This window comes from Salvia splendens, chromosome 15 (assembly GCF_004379255.2).
Source record: "Salvia splendens isolate huo1 chromosome 15, SspV2, whole genome shotgun sequence".
NCBI lineage: Eukaryota > Viridiplantae > Streptophyta > Magnoliopsida > Lamiales > Lamiaceae > Salvia > Salvia splendens.
Window position 1 is genome coordinate 4,600,783 of NC_056046.1, and position 13,963 is coordinate 4,614,745.

General features: G+C 41.9%; 1 protein-coding gene and 1 pseudogene across 2 annotated transcripts; both read left to right on the top strand.

The window, feature by feature from the left end:
- The first annotated feature begins 241 nt into the window (after window positions 1-241).
- On the top strand, window positions 242-6,576 carry LOC121769120 (alpha-1,4 glucan phosphorylase L isozyme, chloroplastic/amyloplastic-like). 2 transcript variants are annotated; one of them, XM_042165818.1, is made up of 15 exons: window positions 242-528; window positions 622-860; window positions 949-1,050; window positions 1,949-2,125; window positions 2,352-2,627; window positions 3,021-3,292; window positions 3,606-3,723; window positions 3,814-4,185; window positions 4,270-4,422; window positions 4,592-4,720; window positions 4,937-5,173; window positions 5,369-5,445; window positions 5,586-5,751; window positions 6,011-6,211; window positions 6,291-6,576. In XM_042165818.1, exons 1-15 carry the CDS (start codon window positions 354-356, stop codon window positions 6,405-6,407), a joined length of 2,811 nt encoding a protein of 936 aa, XP_042021752.1. In that variant the 5' UTR covers window positions 242-353; the 3' UTR covers window positions 6,408-6,576. The 2 variants fall into 2 exon arrangements, with proteins under 2 accessions (XP_042021752.1, XP_042021751.1); XM_042165817.1 differs by having other exon boundaries at window positions 244-528; window positions 5,565-5,751.
- A 326-nt stretch (window positions 6,577-6,902) lies between these two features.
- On the top strand, window positions 6,903-13,908 carry LOC121768697 (annotated as a pseudogene).
- The last annotated feature ends 55 nt before the right edge of the window (window positions 13,909-13,963 follow it).

The following is a 13,963-nucleotide window of genomic DNA, read 5'->3' on the forward strand; positions in this document are numbered from 1 at the left end:
ACATTTTTGGAGTTCACTCTAAATAAAATAGTACTACTCAATACAATATGAAATTAGTTAAAATAGAGATTGTGATAATCAGTTTACATATTTTCCTCGTTAAGTCACACCGTAGTCAACAACTAGAACCTTGAGTCGGGTCATTATCAATTAAATTTGGGTGCTCCGAAAGCAATGGCAACCCGACGCCGATCAACGAGGCACAAGGAAGTGTACATGGTGCTAAACGACAACCAACTCCATCATTCAATGCCTCCAAATATCTTTTCCACATGCTTCCCATTTCTCACCTCAACTCACCCCTCACGAGAATTCAGAGTGAGAGGAATTGAGTGTGAGGAGACACTGTAGCAATGGCGACTTCCTCGACCGGTGGAACGGCGATCGCGTGCTCTAGGCTGATTCATGTCACCTCCAGATGCCGCAGCTCCAAGGTGTTGCTGCTGAAGAGGGGAAAGCCGTCGTTCTGCATCCGCTGCGTCTCCAGCGAACCAAAGCCGAGGCTGCTCGATCCAATCACTGAAGCAGGTGATGTCTCCTTTTTAGGTCGTTGATTTTAAAATGCGTTGATGTGGTGATTTATTCATGTTTTCCTGATTAGCAAATTTGTGATGATATTAGGAGTGGGGAGCAATTTGGAGGCTTCTCCTGCTGATGCTGCGTCAATTGCATCGAACATCAAATATCACGCAGAGTTCACGCCGTTGTTTTCCCCTGAGACCTTTGCTCCGTCGAAAGCTTTCTTTGCCACTGCGCAAAGCGTGCGGGATGCGCTTATTGTTAATTGGAATGCAACGTATGATCACTGCGAAAAAGTGAATGTGAAGCAAGCCTACTATTTGTCTATGGAATTTCTACAGGTTCAGCTTTTCAACAGCATCGAAGCGCAGTACTAAGAATTTATGTTCAACTGACGACGTATTTGTTGCAATTTGTGATATCCTGCAGGGTAGAGCCTTGCTGAATGCGATTGGTAATTTGGAGCTCACTGGTGAATATGCAGAGGCTCTGCAAAAGCTTGGTCATACTTTGGAAACTGTAGCTTCTCAGGTGAGCACGTTGAATGAATACTTTGATCTTCTGTGTATGGGATCGTAACTTGTTTTCTCTCTCAGTTTGATCATTGCCTTCTCCGGAAAGTGTAAGATCATTGAAGTTCAGATAATAATTTGATTTTTGCTGTTTGCTCAGAACTTTGGTCTTTGGAGGTTTTAAATTGGCAAAGTTGTTTCAGAAGAACTGTAAAAAACTAATTTTGTTTGTTTAATTGGAAGAGAGAACGTTGGCTGCAAATATGGCATTATATTTTGGAAGTTGTTCAAAAGTATATTTGGAATCAACATTTGCTCAAAAATATGGAAGACACCACAAGCCTAAGTGGTATTCCTTACCTATATAAGGGTGCGTGAGCAGGGGTCGATCCCACACTCCCCCCCCCCCCCCCACTAAGAAAAAGAAAAAAGAAAAAAAGTTGGAAGATGATTTATGTTATAAATGAAAAATCACGTCTTTAAACTGTAGATTTTTTAAGTTCTCGTGATAAATAGTTCTACAAGTAGGAGTTTAAAGTTTGTCCCTGTGTTTCAAAACAAACTCCCTCTTTACCTTCAAGTTTTATCAGCATCTGTAAATCATACATTGTGATTCGTGACACAGTATCATTTTCTGCCAGTTACGTGAATATATTCATTCTTACTTCTGTTGCAACCAGTAAATATCTGATTTCTCCTCTAATCCGAAATATGAATTTCAACTGAATCAACTATCATACTCTATAAGACTACTTTTGTGTATATAGAAAAAACATTAATCACAATAATTGCCCCTTTATAACTTTTTCGGACTTTGAGTTTGCAATGAGCTAGTATATTCTTCTTTAATACTCACAAGTCACAAGTGCCAATTCCGAGGATTTTTTGTGGCCGTAGCTAATTTTTCATTCTCTCAGGAACCAGATGCTGCTCTTGGAAATGGTGGTCTAGGCCGGCTTGCTTCCTGTTTTCTGGACTCTTTGGCAACCTTGAATTATCCAGCATCAGGCTATGGCCTGAGGTACAAGTATGGCCTATTTAAGCAGCTAATTACCAAGGATGGCCAAGAGGAGGTTGCTGAAAATTGGCTTGAAGTATGCTTCCTCAAAGTTCACTATTATATTATTTCTTTAAGAAAAAAATCTAAATATTTCCTGAGCATTTAATTACGGCCAGTAGACATGAGCCTAAACAAAGTCAGTTATTCATTTGTTCTTGCTCTTTTCATTTTGGTAGCAGCAAGTGCTTATTTTACGGTCATCACAATTCACAGCCACATATGCTTAATCTCAGTCCTCATTCCTCAACTTCTAATTTCAGATTGGAAATCCTTGGGAAATTGTTAGAAATGATATCGCCTATCCAGTCAAATTTTTTGGAAAAGTCGTGACTGGTTCGGATGGGAATAAGAACTGGATCGGTGGGGAAGATATACTGGCTGTTGCATATGATGTGCCAATACCAGGATATAAGACCAAAACAACAATCAGTCTCAGGTTGTGGTCCACCAAAGTTCCTTCTGACCAACTGGATTTATGCGCCTTCAATGCTGGAGAACACACTAAAGCATGTCAGGCCAAAGCTAACGCAGAGAAAGTAAGTTTATCTGATTTTCATACAAAATCTGTTGTGGTGTTTTTCCTTTGATCATAATGTGGAGCCAGTATGCTTGATTTATGCTTTTGGGAATTGGGATCTCCAGTAAGATTTGTTGTTATTCATTTCTATTGTAGCAAAACCAAATTCACAAATGGTTTGATATATGCATGTGATAGTACATCCTTTTGCATTATTTCCTGATAGCATAAAAAAAATTCACCAAAATAAAACACGGAGTAATTCATTTCATACAGCATGCATTGTCTGAATCATTCTTTTGCTGTTCACTCTTTTCTTTTTCAGTCCATTTCAATGTGCTATTGATATATAATGGATCTGTATAGTTGCAACAATAATAATAAATAATGTGAGTACTTTCTTTGATATCAGATCTGCTATATTCTTTACCCTGGGGATGAATCTGAAGAAGGAAAGATTCTTCGACTAAAACAACAATATACACTATGCTCGGCTTCTCTCCAAGACATTATTGCCCGGTTTGAGAGGAGATCTGGTGGAAATGTGAGATGGGAAGAGCTTCCTGATAAAGTTGCTGTTCAGATGAATGACACACATCCTACACTATGTATCCCAGAACTTGTGAGAATTTTGATGGACTTGAAGAGCTTGAATTGGGAAACTGCTTGGAGGATTACCCAGAGGTACCTTCTTGTTAAGCATTTTTTATTGAAAGTTCAATACATCCAACTATTTGATCATGATATGCATTGAGCACGTTGGGTCATTTATAGTGCACTCTTAAAAGTGATGCCACGATATTTTGTCTCCAACACTTAGTAGGCTAAGCATTGTATCACCATCCTGACAAATCTTCCGTACATTTGCCAAAATGCCAAGCATTATGGATTTATATATTTCGACCAGTGTCTGGATATGTTGGTAGTCCAACAAGTATTTTTGTGATGGAAGTCTCATGTAGCTAAATTTACTAACCCTATGAGGTATGATTTCCAGAACTGTGGCGTATACGAACCACACTGTTTTGCCTGAGGCCCTGGAGAAATGGAGTTATGATTTAATGCAAAGTCTGCTTCCAAGACATGTAGAGATCATAGAGATGATCGATGAACAGGTGGGGAAGTAGTAATACTCTGAGAAAAAAAATCCTGCATTTCATCGTTTACATTCCTTGACTGTTGTATCCCTGTGTATATCTTTTCAGCTAATTGGAGAAATAATATCAGAATACGGAACATCAACTCCAGATATTTTGAAAAAGAAATTGGAAGCAATGAGAATTTTGGAAAATCTTGATCTGCCTGCTTCTGTTGTCGAATTATTTGCCAAAGAAAATGTAAGCCATATGGATGAGACAGTTGAGGAAGTGGAATCTATTGTTGAAGTCAAAACTACTGAAAAAGATGACAAGGAAACACCAAAGAAGAAAAAAGTTGTAAATAAGGAACCTGCTCCTCTACCACCAAAAATGGTCCGGATGGCTAACCTTAGTGTTGTTGGTGGTCATGCTGTGAATGGGGTGGCCGAGATCCACAGTGAAATAGTTAAAGGAGAAGTATTTAATGATTTTTTCCAGGTGGAAATCTCTCCATACTTTAAATTGTCTCTTTTCGAGCAAGAGTTTTTTATCTTGATGTTTAGCATTTTTTCCCTTCTGTAGGTGTGGCCTAAGAAGTTTCAGAATAAAACAAATGGGGTAACCCCCAGGAGGTGGATCCATTTCTGCAACCCAGATCTAAGCGCTGTAATAACTAAGTGGATTGGAACTGACGACTGGGTTCTGAAAACTGAGAAATTGGCAGAACTGCGGAAGGTACTCCATAGTGCTAAGCACAATTTTTGTGCTGATGAATGTAATGGACCATTGTTGATGTTTCTAACTCCCCTTAATGATTTCTTTACGTCAGCTAAATGTTTACAGTTTTTTACTTTTCGTAATCAAGTGAGATGCATTATGATTTGAATGGTGAAATATTTGACAGTTCGCAGATAATAAGGATCTCCATATTGAATGGACTGCTGCAAAAAAATCCAACAAAATTAAGGTTGCATCACTCATTAAACAAAGAACTGGATATTCAGTTAACCCTGATGCAATGTTTGACATCCAGGTCTCTTTCTCCCCTTTTCCCTTCCTCCTTGCATTTTCTATTTATTATTTTTAATTTAAATGGTTTCTAGTTTCTGTTTTAATAAGCCATGAGGCTATTGCCCAGATTATATATTGTATTTATGGACTTTTCTTGCTACTCTTATGCATTTTAATTTCACTGTTTATCCTCTGAAGATATAATGTTGTGTGGACTAATGACGCACTCCTTTATCAGGTGAAACGTATTCATGAATATAAGCGGCAACTATTAAACATTTTGGGAATTGTTTATCGTTATAAAAAAATGAAAGAAATGACTGCAGCTGAAAGAGAAGCAAAGTTTGTTCCGCGAGTATGTATGTTTGGAGGAAAAGCATTTGCAACTTACGTACAAGCCAAGAGAATTGTAAAATTTATAACAGATGTTGGGGCCACCATAAATCATGATCCAGATATTGGCGACTTGTTGAAGGTATGAGCTGAACCAAAATAAAAATCAAGAGTGGTTGTTGGTCAGTGTTGATAATACTTGAGTTACAAAGACATCGAGCTCTCTTCTTCTAAATCTTTAGTAGCATTGCTAAATATATGGTGGTCACATACCATTGCTTAAAAGCATGACACTGCAGTGTTCTTTCTTTTCTGATTCATTCAATTTCTCTTCTAGGTCATATTCGTTCCAGATTACAATGTGAGTGTCGCTGAATTGTTAATTCCGGCAAGTGAGCTTTCACAACATATCAGGTAATGAAGCTAATATATAAAATTACAATCATAAATGCACCTGATCCTAGAAGGAGTAATGATTCTTCTTAAGCAAAGTTGTAAGTTCTTTCTGGTGTCTGCTTCTCTTACACCTTCAGTACTGCTGGTATGGAGGCCAGTGGAACCAGCAATATGAAGTTTGCAATGAATGGCTGTGTCTTGATCGGGACGCTGGATGGTGCCAATGTGGAAATTAGGCAGGAAGTAGGAGATGACAACTTTTTCCTCTTTGGTGCTCAAGCCCCTGAGATAGCAGGACTTCGAAAGGAAAGAGCAGAGGGCAAGGTATGGTGCACACACTCCCTGTCTTGGTTCTTTTACCTCAATTTAAATTAACAAACCGAGATACATGGTATTGCATGATTTTTTGGATATCCAAACATCATAAATCACTGGTAAGATCACAATTATGCGATTAGACAAGAAATATGAGTTTGAATCCGAACTCAACTGGATCTTGATCCATTAGACCGTCTTACACAAGATTCTGTCGTCCATATCAAACGGTTCTTATTTTGGCTCTAAAATGTAATGTCCATTGCAGTTTGTACCAGATCCACGCTTCGAAGAAGTGAAAAAGTTTGTGAGAAGTGGTGCTTTTGGCGCTTATAACTACGACGAACTGCTAGGTTCTCTGGAAGGCAACGAAGGATTCGGGCGTGGGGACTACTTTCTGGTGGGCAAGGATTTCCCTAGCTATATCGAATGCCAAGAGAGAGTGGATGAAGCTTATCGAGATCAAAAGGTAAGTGGTGCTACTACTACAAAGCAAGTTGTGTATCTTCTTAAACTTATATTGTGGTTGAATGTTATTTATTTGGCAGAGATGGACGAAGATGTCGATATTGAATACGGCTGGTTCCTACAAGTTCAGCAGCGATAGAACGATTCACGAGTATGCAAGGGAGATTTGGAACATCAACCCCTTGCAAATAAATTAGACATGAGTCGACTTTCAAGCTACCCAAACACTTTGATCCAACATTTTTGTATAGACTATAATAAGTGTATCTTGTGCTGGTTGAGCCTCAAATAAGCTTTAGCTCTTAAAAATTATACACATGGGAATTAGTATTATAATTGCTTACTGCTTATTTTACGAAATCAAAATCCAGAGCAGAAACACATCTCCAGTATGTTTATATAAGACTAGTTAATCATAATTATAGATATATTCTATAACTATTTTAGAATTTTATTTTGACCTTTTTAGTCACTAGTTTGAAATAGAAAAAACGTTCCTACTATTTAGTATTAAAATTTTAATACATAATTTTTAATAATGCTATGTTTAATGCAACTTCATTCCGAAAGTTTATAGTAATAGTGAAAAATATTGGACTGAAAATGAGAGGGAAGACAATCCACAGATTGTTTTTAAGCAGTTTTGCAGTCATATATTGTGAAACCGTTGAAACCCAATTGTTATTCAGTTAATGAATGGCCAATCCCCACCTCTGTCTCGCACGCTCAAACACCTATTCTCCGCCACCGCGCCACAAGGCGAGTCCCTACTGCACCGCTGCGCCACCGCCGCCAAATCCCTTCCCACCACCAAGAAGCTGCACGCCCACATCACCGCCGCCAAATCCCTTCCCTATTCGATGGAGGGCAGAACTGTCGTTTCGTGGAACATGATGATTAGTGGTAGCTTTCGGAATGGCAGAGCGAATGAAGCTCTGGCGCTGTTATGGAGAATGGTTGATGATGGCTGTGAAAGTGTGTCCATGCAAACTACTGGAGCTCGGCTTCTGAGCTCGGAAATGAAGCTCGGCTTTGAGTCCGGTTGTGATCGAGTGGTGGAGCCTCGGCAGCTCCGAGAAGAGATCAAGAAATAAAGCTCGGCTTTGAGCTAGCCGAGAAAGGCAGTTCGGTTGATAGCCGAGAAAGGCAGTTCGGTTGATAACCAAGAATGGCAGTTCGGTTGATAGCCGAGAAATGCAGTTCGGTTGCTAACCAAGAATGGCAGTTCGGTTTTAGCCGAGCAGCGGTTATAACTAACTTTGGGAAATAGAGTTAGTTGGATTTTATTTCTTGATTGCATCTTGTATAAATAGCTCGATAGAGCTCAGTAGTGAAAGACGCAGAACACAGATTACACACACAATTAGAAGAGAATTCTTGCACTAGCTAGCGTTTGCTTAGAGTGATAGATTGTGAGTGTGAAGTTCTTGTATTGAGAGTTCCATCAATAAGATTCCGGTCATCTTCTCCGTGGACGTAGGTGGATTATCACCGAACCACGTTATATCGTTTGCGTGCTTTATTTCCTCGTTCGTGCGTGTGTGAGATCGGCGGTATCACGACCCAACAAGTGGCGCCGTCTGTGGGAAGACTTCCACGATTTGCCGATTGATTGGTTTCTGGGTGAGTTCGTGTCTAGAGGTTCCGTTGTATAAGCTGATCTTGGCGATTGCCCACCGCTCGTTTTGAGAAATGTCTACAGCCAAGTTCGAGGTGGAAAAGTTCACCGGGAGAAACGATTTTGGGCTGTGGAGGCTGAAGATGAAGGCCATCTTGATGCAGCAAGGCCTATGGGATATCTTGAAGAATGAAGGTGACGCTAAAGAAGGCAAACCTGATGCTGATGAAAAGGAGAAGCAAAGGCTTCAAGATATGCAGTATAAGGCTTATAGCACCCTGATCTTGAACCTCACGGACAGGGTGCTAAGGGAAGTTTCCAAGGAGGAGACGGCTGCAGGAGTATGGGGGAAACTTGAGTCATTGTACATGACCAAGTCTCTGGCGAACCGGTTACATTTGAAGCAAAGGCTTCTTGCTTTCAAGTTTTCAGATGGGAAGAGCATTTCTGAACAGCTCGAGGAGTTTGGGAAATGCATAGATGATCTTGAGAATATCGATGAGGTCATTAAAGATGAGGATAAGGCATTGATGTTGCTCAATTCCCTGCCTAAAAGTTATGAGCACTTCAAGGATGCAGTGCTTCTTGGAAGAGAAACCAAGGTCACCTATGAAGAGATTCATTCTGCATTGAAGATGAAGGAATCGCAGAAGGCTAATAACAAACAAACTGATCCAGTAGCTGAGAGTCTGCATGTGAAAAATAATCAGAATAAAAGGGGTTCCAAGAAGAAGTTCCAGAAGAAGGAAGAAGGTGGAGTATGGAAGGAGAAGAGAAGCTGTCACTACTGTAAGAAACCGGGCCATTTAAAGAAGCATTGTTTTGCTTGGAAGAGGAAACAAGAGCAAGAAAAGGCTGGGAACATAGAGACTGCTGATCTGGCTCAGGATGTTGAAGATAATGAAGCTTTGAATATCCACTCAGGGGCCAAGATTGAAGAATGCTGGATCATGGATTCAGGGTGCTCCTTCCACATTTGCTCACACAAATCTTGGTTCCAAGAATTATCAGCTTGGGAAGGATCAGTGATGCTAGGAAATGATCAAGTGTGCAATGTCAAGGGCATTGGGAACATCAGATTGAGGATGAAGGATGGGAGTATGAAGACTCTCACAGAAGTCAGATTCATTCCTCAAATCAAGAGAAATTTAATATCTCTTGGAATGCTAGAGTCAAAAGGGTGCAGATTCAACTCTGGTGATGGGATCCTCACAGTAACAAAAGGCACCAGAATTGTAATGGAGGCCCAGAGAAAGAACAGCCTATACTATTTGCTGGGTGAAACCGTGGTTGATGCTGTGAATCTTGCCCAGACAGAAGACCTGCATCTATGGCATGCCAGGCTTGGACATGTGGGTGAGAAAGGCATAAGAGAGCTGGCTAAACAAGGAGTGATGAAGTTAAGTGCATCAGACAGCCTAAAGAAATGTGAATCTTGCATTCTAGGAAAGGCAAAGAAGCTGCCATTTTCTGGTGGGAAACACACTTCATCAGCCCCATTTGTGTATGCCCACAGTGACTTGTGGGGGCCATCCCAAACTGAATCCATAGGTGGAGGTAAGTATTTCATCTCCATCATAGATGATTACTCAAGAAAAGTGTGGATTTACATTCTAAGAGAGAAGTCCCAAGCTTTTGAAAAATTTAGAGAATGGCATGCTAGATATGAGAATGAAAAGGGCTCAGTGCTTAAATATCTAAGGACTGATAATGGCATGGAGTTTCTGTCTGCGGAGTTTGATAGTTTCTGTAAGGTGAAAGGGATAAGAAGGCATAGGACCGTGCCAAGAAATCCTCAACAGAACGGGCTGGCAGAAAGAATGAATAGGACATTGCTAGAAAGGGTGAGGTGCATGCTATTCTACTCTGGAATGCCAAAGAGATTCTGGGCAGAGGCTGTCTCTACTGCAGCTAATCTGATCAATAAGTGTCCATCATCTGCTATATCCAATGAGACCCCAGATCAAAGATGGTATGGAAGCCTAGGTGATTACTCAGCCTTGAAGGTGTTTGGGTGTGCTGCTTATGCACACATTAAGCAGAGTAAATTGGAGCCAAGGGCAAAGAAATGTGTGTTGTTGGGATACCAAGATGGGGTAAAAGGATACAGATTGTGGAATTTGGATAGAGAAGGCAGAAATATCATTGTGAGCAGAGATGTGACATTCAATGAAGAGGAGATGCCATTTAAAGATGATGGGAAGCCCTCTGGTGGTGGCAGTAGCTCTGAAATGCAAAACCTTGAGTTTGGTGGAGAATCTGCTGGAACAGACACTGATGAGGATGTTGTGATCACAGGAAATCAAGAAGAAGGTGGAGCAACTAGCTCTCAACATACTCAGAACACAGGTGAGCAGGAGTCACCAGTGCAGCAGGCTGCTGCAGCTCAAGGGGCCAGAAGAAATCCAAGAAGAAATGCAGGCCTACCTAGCAGATTCTCAGATTATGACATGAGCTTCTTTGCTCTATGTGTAGCAGAAGTACTCATGTTTTCAGAACCCTCAACCTATGAAGAAGCCATGAGTTGCAAGGAAAGTCAGAAATGGATCAAGGCCATGGAAGAAGAAATAGAGTCCTTGCTGAAAAATGGGACTTGGATTTTGGTGACTGATCCAGGGACTCAGAAGCTGATCAGTTGCAAATGGCTGTTTAAGAAGAAAGTAGAGGTGGGGGAAGTTGAAAGCATACGGTTTAAGGCAAGGCTGGTTGCTAGAGGATTCACACAAGTAGAGGGTATTGACTACACAGAGGTGTTCTCTCCAGTGGTGAAGCACACTTCCATTCGGATCTTATTGGCCATGACTGCTCATTTCAACTGGGAGCTGCATCAACTTGATGTGAAGACAGCATTTTTGCATGGAGATCTAGAGGAAACGATCTATATGATGCAGCCTAAGGGTTTTGAGAAGCCGGGAGAAGAAAAGAAAGTTTGCTTGTTAAAGAAAAGCCTATATGGGCTCAAGCAAAGCAGCCGGCAGTGGAACAAGAAGTTTCATGAGCAGATGGAATTGATGGCATTTGAGAGATCCAGTTTTGATAGCTGCGTGTATGTCAAGAGAAGTGGAAATCTAATACTGGCCTATCTACTGCTGTATGTGGATGATATTCTGCTGGCAGGATCAAGCAAAAGTGAGCTGCTGTCTGTCAAGGAGGAGTTGAAGCAGAGATTTGATATGAAAGATCTTGGGGAAGCCAAGAGAATCTTGGGTATGGATATTGTCAGGAACAGAAAGAAGAAAGAACTGAAATTGGTTCAGGCTGATTATATCAGAAAGGTGGTAGAAAAATACCAGGTAAGGAGTGAAAAGTCAGTATCCACTCCATTGGCTAGCTGCTTCAAACTCAGTAAAGAACAGATGCCAAAGACAGCTGAAGATAGAGAAGAGATGAGCAGGATACCCTATGCAAATATAGTGGGAAGTGTGATGTACTTGATGATATGTACAAGGCCGGATGTGGCTCATGCCATAAGCGTTGCAAGCAGATATATGGCTGATCCAGGTAGGGATCACTGGGCAGCACTAAAGTGGATTCTGAAATATCTGAAAGGGTCTGTCATGGTTGGCTTGAAGTTTGGTGGTGGAGTTTGGTCTGAGGAGAGGGAAGTCCTAGAAGGATTCTGTGACTCGGATTATGCGGCTAACTTAGACAACAGAAAGTCTCAGAGTGGTTACATCTTCACACTATATGGCACAGCAATCAGCTGGAAATCAAATTTGCAGTCTGTGGTTGCACTGTCCACAACCGAAGCTGAGTATATTTCTCTGACTGAGGCTGCAAAGGAAGGAAAATGGTTGCAAGGAATCTTGGAAGATTTAGGAATGAAGCTGGGAGCAGTGAAGATTAACTGTGACAGCAACTCGGCTATATGTTTAGCAAAACATCAAATGTTCCATGAGAGGTCGAAGCATATAGATGTGAGGAGACACTTCATCAGAGATGAGATTCAAAGTGGAAAGATCAATGTGGTGAAAGTTCCTACCGAAGAAAATGCATCAGACATGTTGACAAAATCTCTGCCAACTTCGAAATTCAAACATTGTTTGAAGTTGGTTGAGATTGTGGAGTGTTGAAGCTTGTAACAAGGATTGAGAAGGGAATCCAGATATTGATGGAGTTTTGCAAGGACAAGGTGGAGATTTGTGAAAGTGTGTCCATGCAAACTACTGGAGCTCGGCTTCTGAGCTCGGAAATGAAGCTCGGCTTTGAGTCCGGTTGTGATCGAGTGGTGGAGCCTCGGCAGCTCCGAGAAGAGATCAAGAAATAAAGCTCGGCTTTGAGCTAGCCGAGAAAGGCAGTTCGGTTGATAGCCGAGAAAGGCAGTTCGGTTGATAACCAAGAATGGCAGTTCGGTTGATAGCCGAGAAATGCAGTTCGGTTGCTAACCAAGAATGGCAGTTCGGTTTTAGCCGAGCAGCGGTTATAACTAACTTTGGGAAATAGAGTTAGTTGGATTTTATTTCTTGATTGCATCTTGTATAAATAGCTCGATAGAGCTCAGTAGTGAAAGACGCAGAACACAGATTACACACACAATTAGAAGAGAATTCTTGCACTAGCTAGCGTTTGCTTAGAGTGATAGATTGTGAGTGTGAAGTTCTTGTATTGAGAGTTCCATCAATAAGATTCCGGTCATCTTCTCCGTGGACGTAGGTGGATTATCACCGAACCACGTTATATCGTTTGCGTGCTTTATTTCCTCGTTCGTGCGTGTGTGAGATCGGCGGTATCACGACCCAACAATGGCGATGGCGAAGACGATGTGGATGTTGATTCTGCTACGATTTTCTCGGTTTGGCCTGCGTGTAGCTCGCTCAAGGACTTGGAGCAGGGGAGGAAAGTTCATCGACTGATAATGGATAGAGGCATTGGTAGAAGATTGGCCGTTCAGAATGCTTTGGTTGATATGTATGTCAAGTGCGGGAGCATGGAGGAAGCTCGTCATGCCTTCGATGGTATGGTGGAGAAGGACGTTGTGACATGGACAACTATGATCAACGGGTACACGTTGCACGCGGATGTGGATCTTGCGTTGGAACTGTGCAGATTGATGCAGTGTGAAGGTGTGACGCCTAATGAGGTGACACTGGCTTCACTTCTGGCGATGTGCGCTGCTTTGCCTGATTTGAAGCTCGGGAAATTCTTGCATGGATGGGCGATCCGTCACCACGTTGATTGTGATGAGAATGTGGAGACTGCGTTGATCGATCTCTATGCCAAGTGCAATTCTTTTGGATTGAGTTTAAGGGTGTTCTCTAGGACTTCTCAGAGAATAACTGTGCCGTGGAGTGCGATTCTCTCCGGTTGCATTCACAACAAGTTGGGTGGAGAAGCTATCAGCCTCTTTAACTGGATGATGCAGGAGGGGGTGAAGCTCGATGCAGCGACATGGAAGAGCCTCCTCCCTGCGTACGCAGCTGAGGCAGATCTCCGCCAGGCGAGCAACATACACAGCTACCTGGTGAAGTCGGGGTTTCTGGGGAAACCGGACATTGTCACCGGCATGATTGACATTTACTCGAAATGTGGGAGCTTAGGGCATGCTCATGAGCTCTTTGATGGGCTCTGTTTGAGGTACAGAGACATTGTGTCGTGGAGCGCGATAATAGCTGGCTACGGGAAGCACGGGCGTGGGGAGATGGCTGTTTCGATGTTCAATGAGATGGTGACCTAATGAAGTCACTTTTACCTGCGTGCTGCACGCCTGTGGCCATGCCGGATTGGTTGATGAAGGTTTGAATCTGTTTAACTTCATGAAGCAGAATTGTCAGGAATGTGTGAGAACATATCACTATACTTGCATCGTGGATCTACTTGGGTATGCTGCTCGGCTTGAAGAGGCGTATCAGTTGATTAAGGCCTTGCCATGTGAGGGGAGCCACTCCGTCTGGAGGGCGTTGCAGCTCGGGGAGATTGCGTCACAGAGGTTGTTTGGGTTGGAAGCGGACAACACACGGAATTATGTGTTGTTGGGGAATATTTACTCTGCAGTTGGGAGGTTTGATGATGCTGAGAGAGTGAGACAGATGATGTATAGTATTGGATTAGTTAAAGCTCCTGCTAATAGTAGTGTCATCTAAGTTGTGAGATACTACTTCCATTTTCTTTCTCTAACTGCCAAATTTTGCAGATATA

Coding starts and splice junctions, on each gene's coding strand:
- LOC121769120 (XM_042165817.1), top strand. CDS start 354: ATGGCGACTTCCTCGACCGGTGGAACGGCGATCGCGTGCTCTAGGCTG. Junction 529..621: donor CGATCCAATCACTGAAGCAG/GTGATGTCTCCT, acceptor TGATGATATTAG/GAGTGGGGAGCAATTTGGAG. Junction 4,186..4,269: donor TATTTAATGATTTTTTCCAG/GTGGAAATCTCT, acceptor TCCCTTCTGTAG/GTGTGGCCTAAGAAGTTTCA.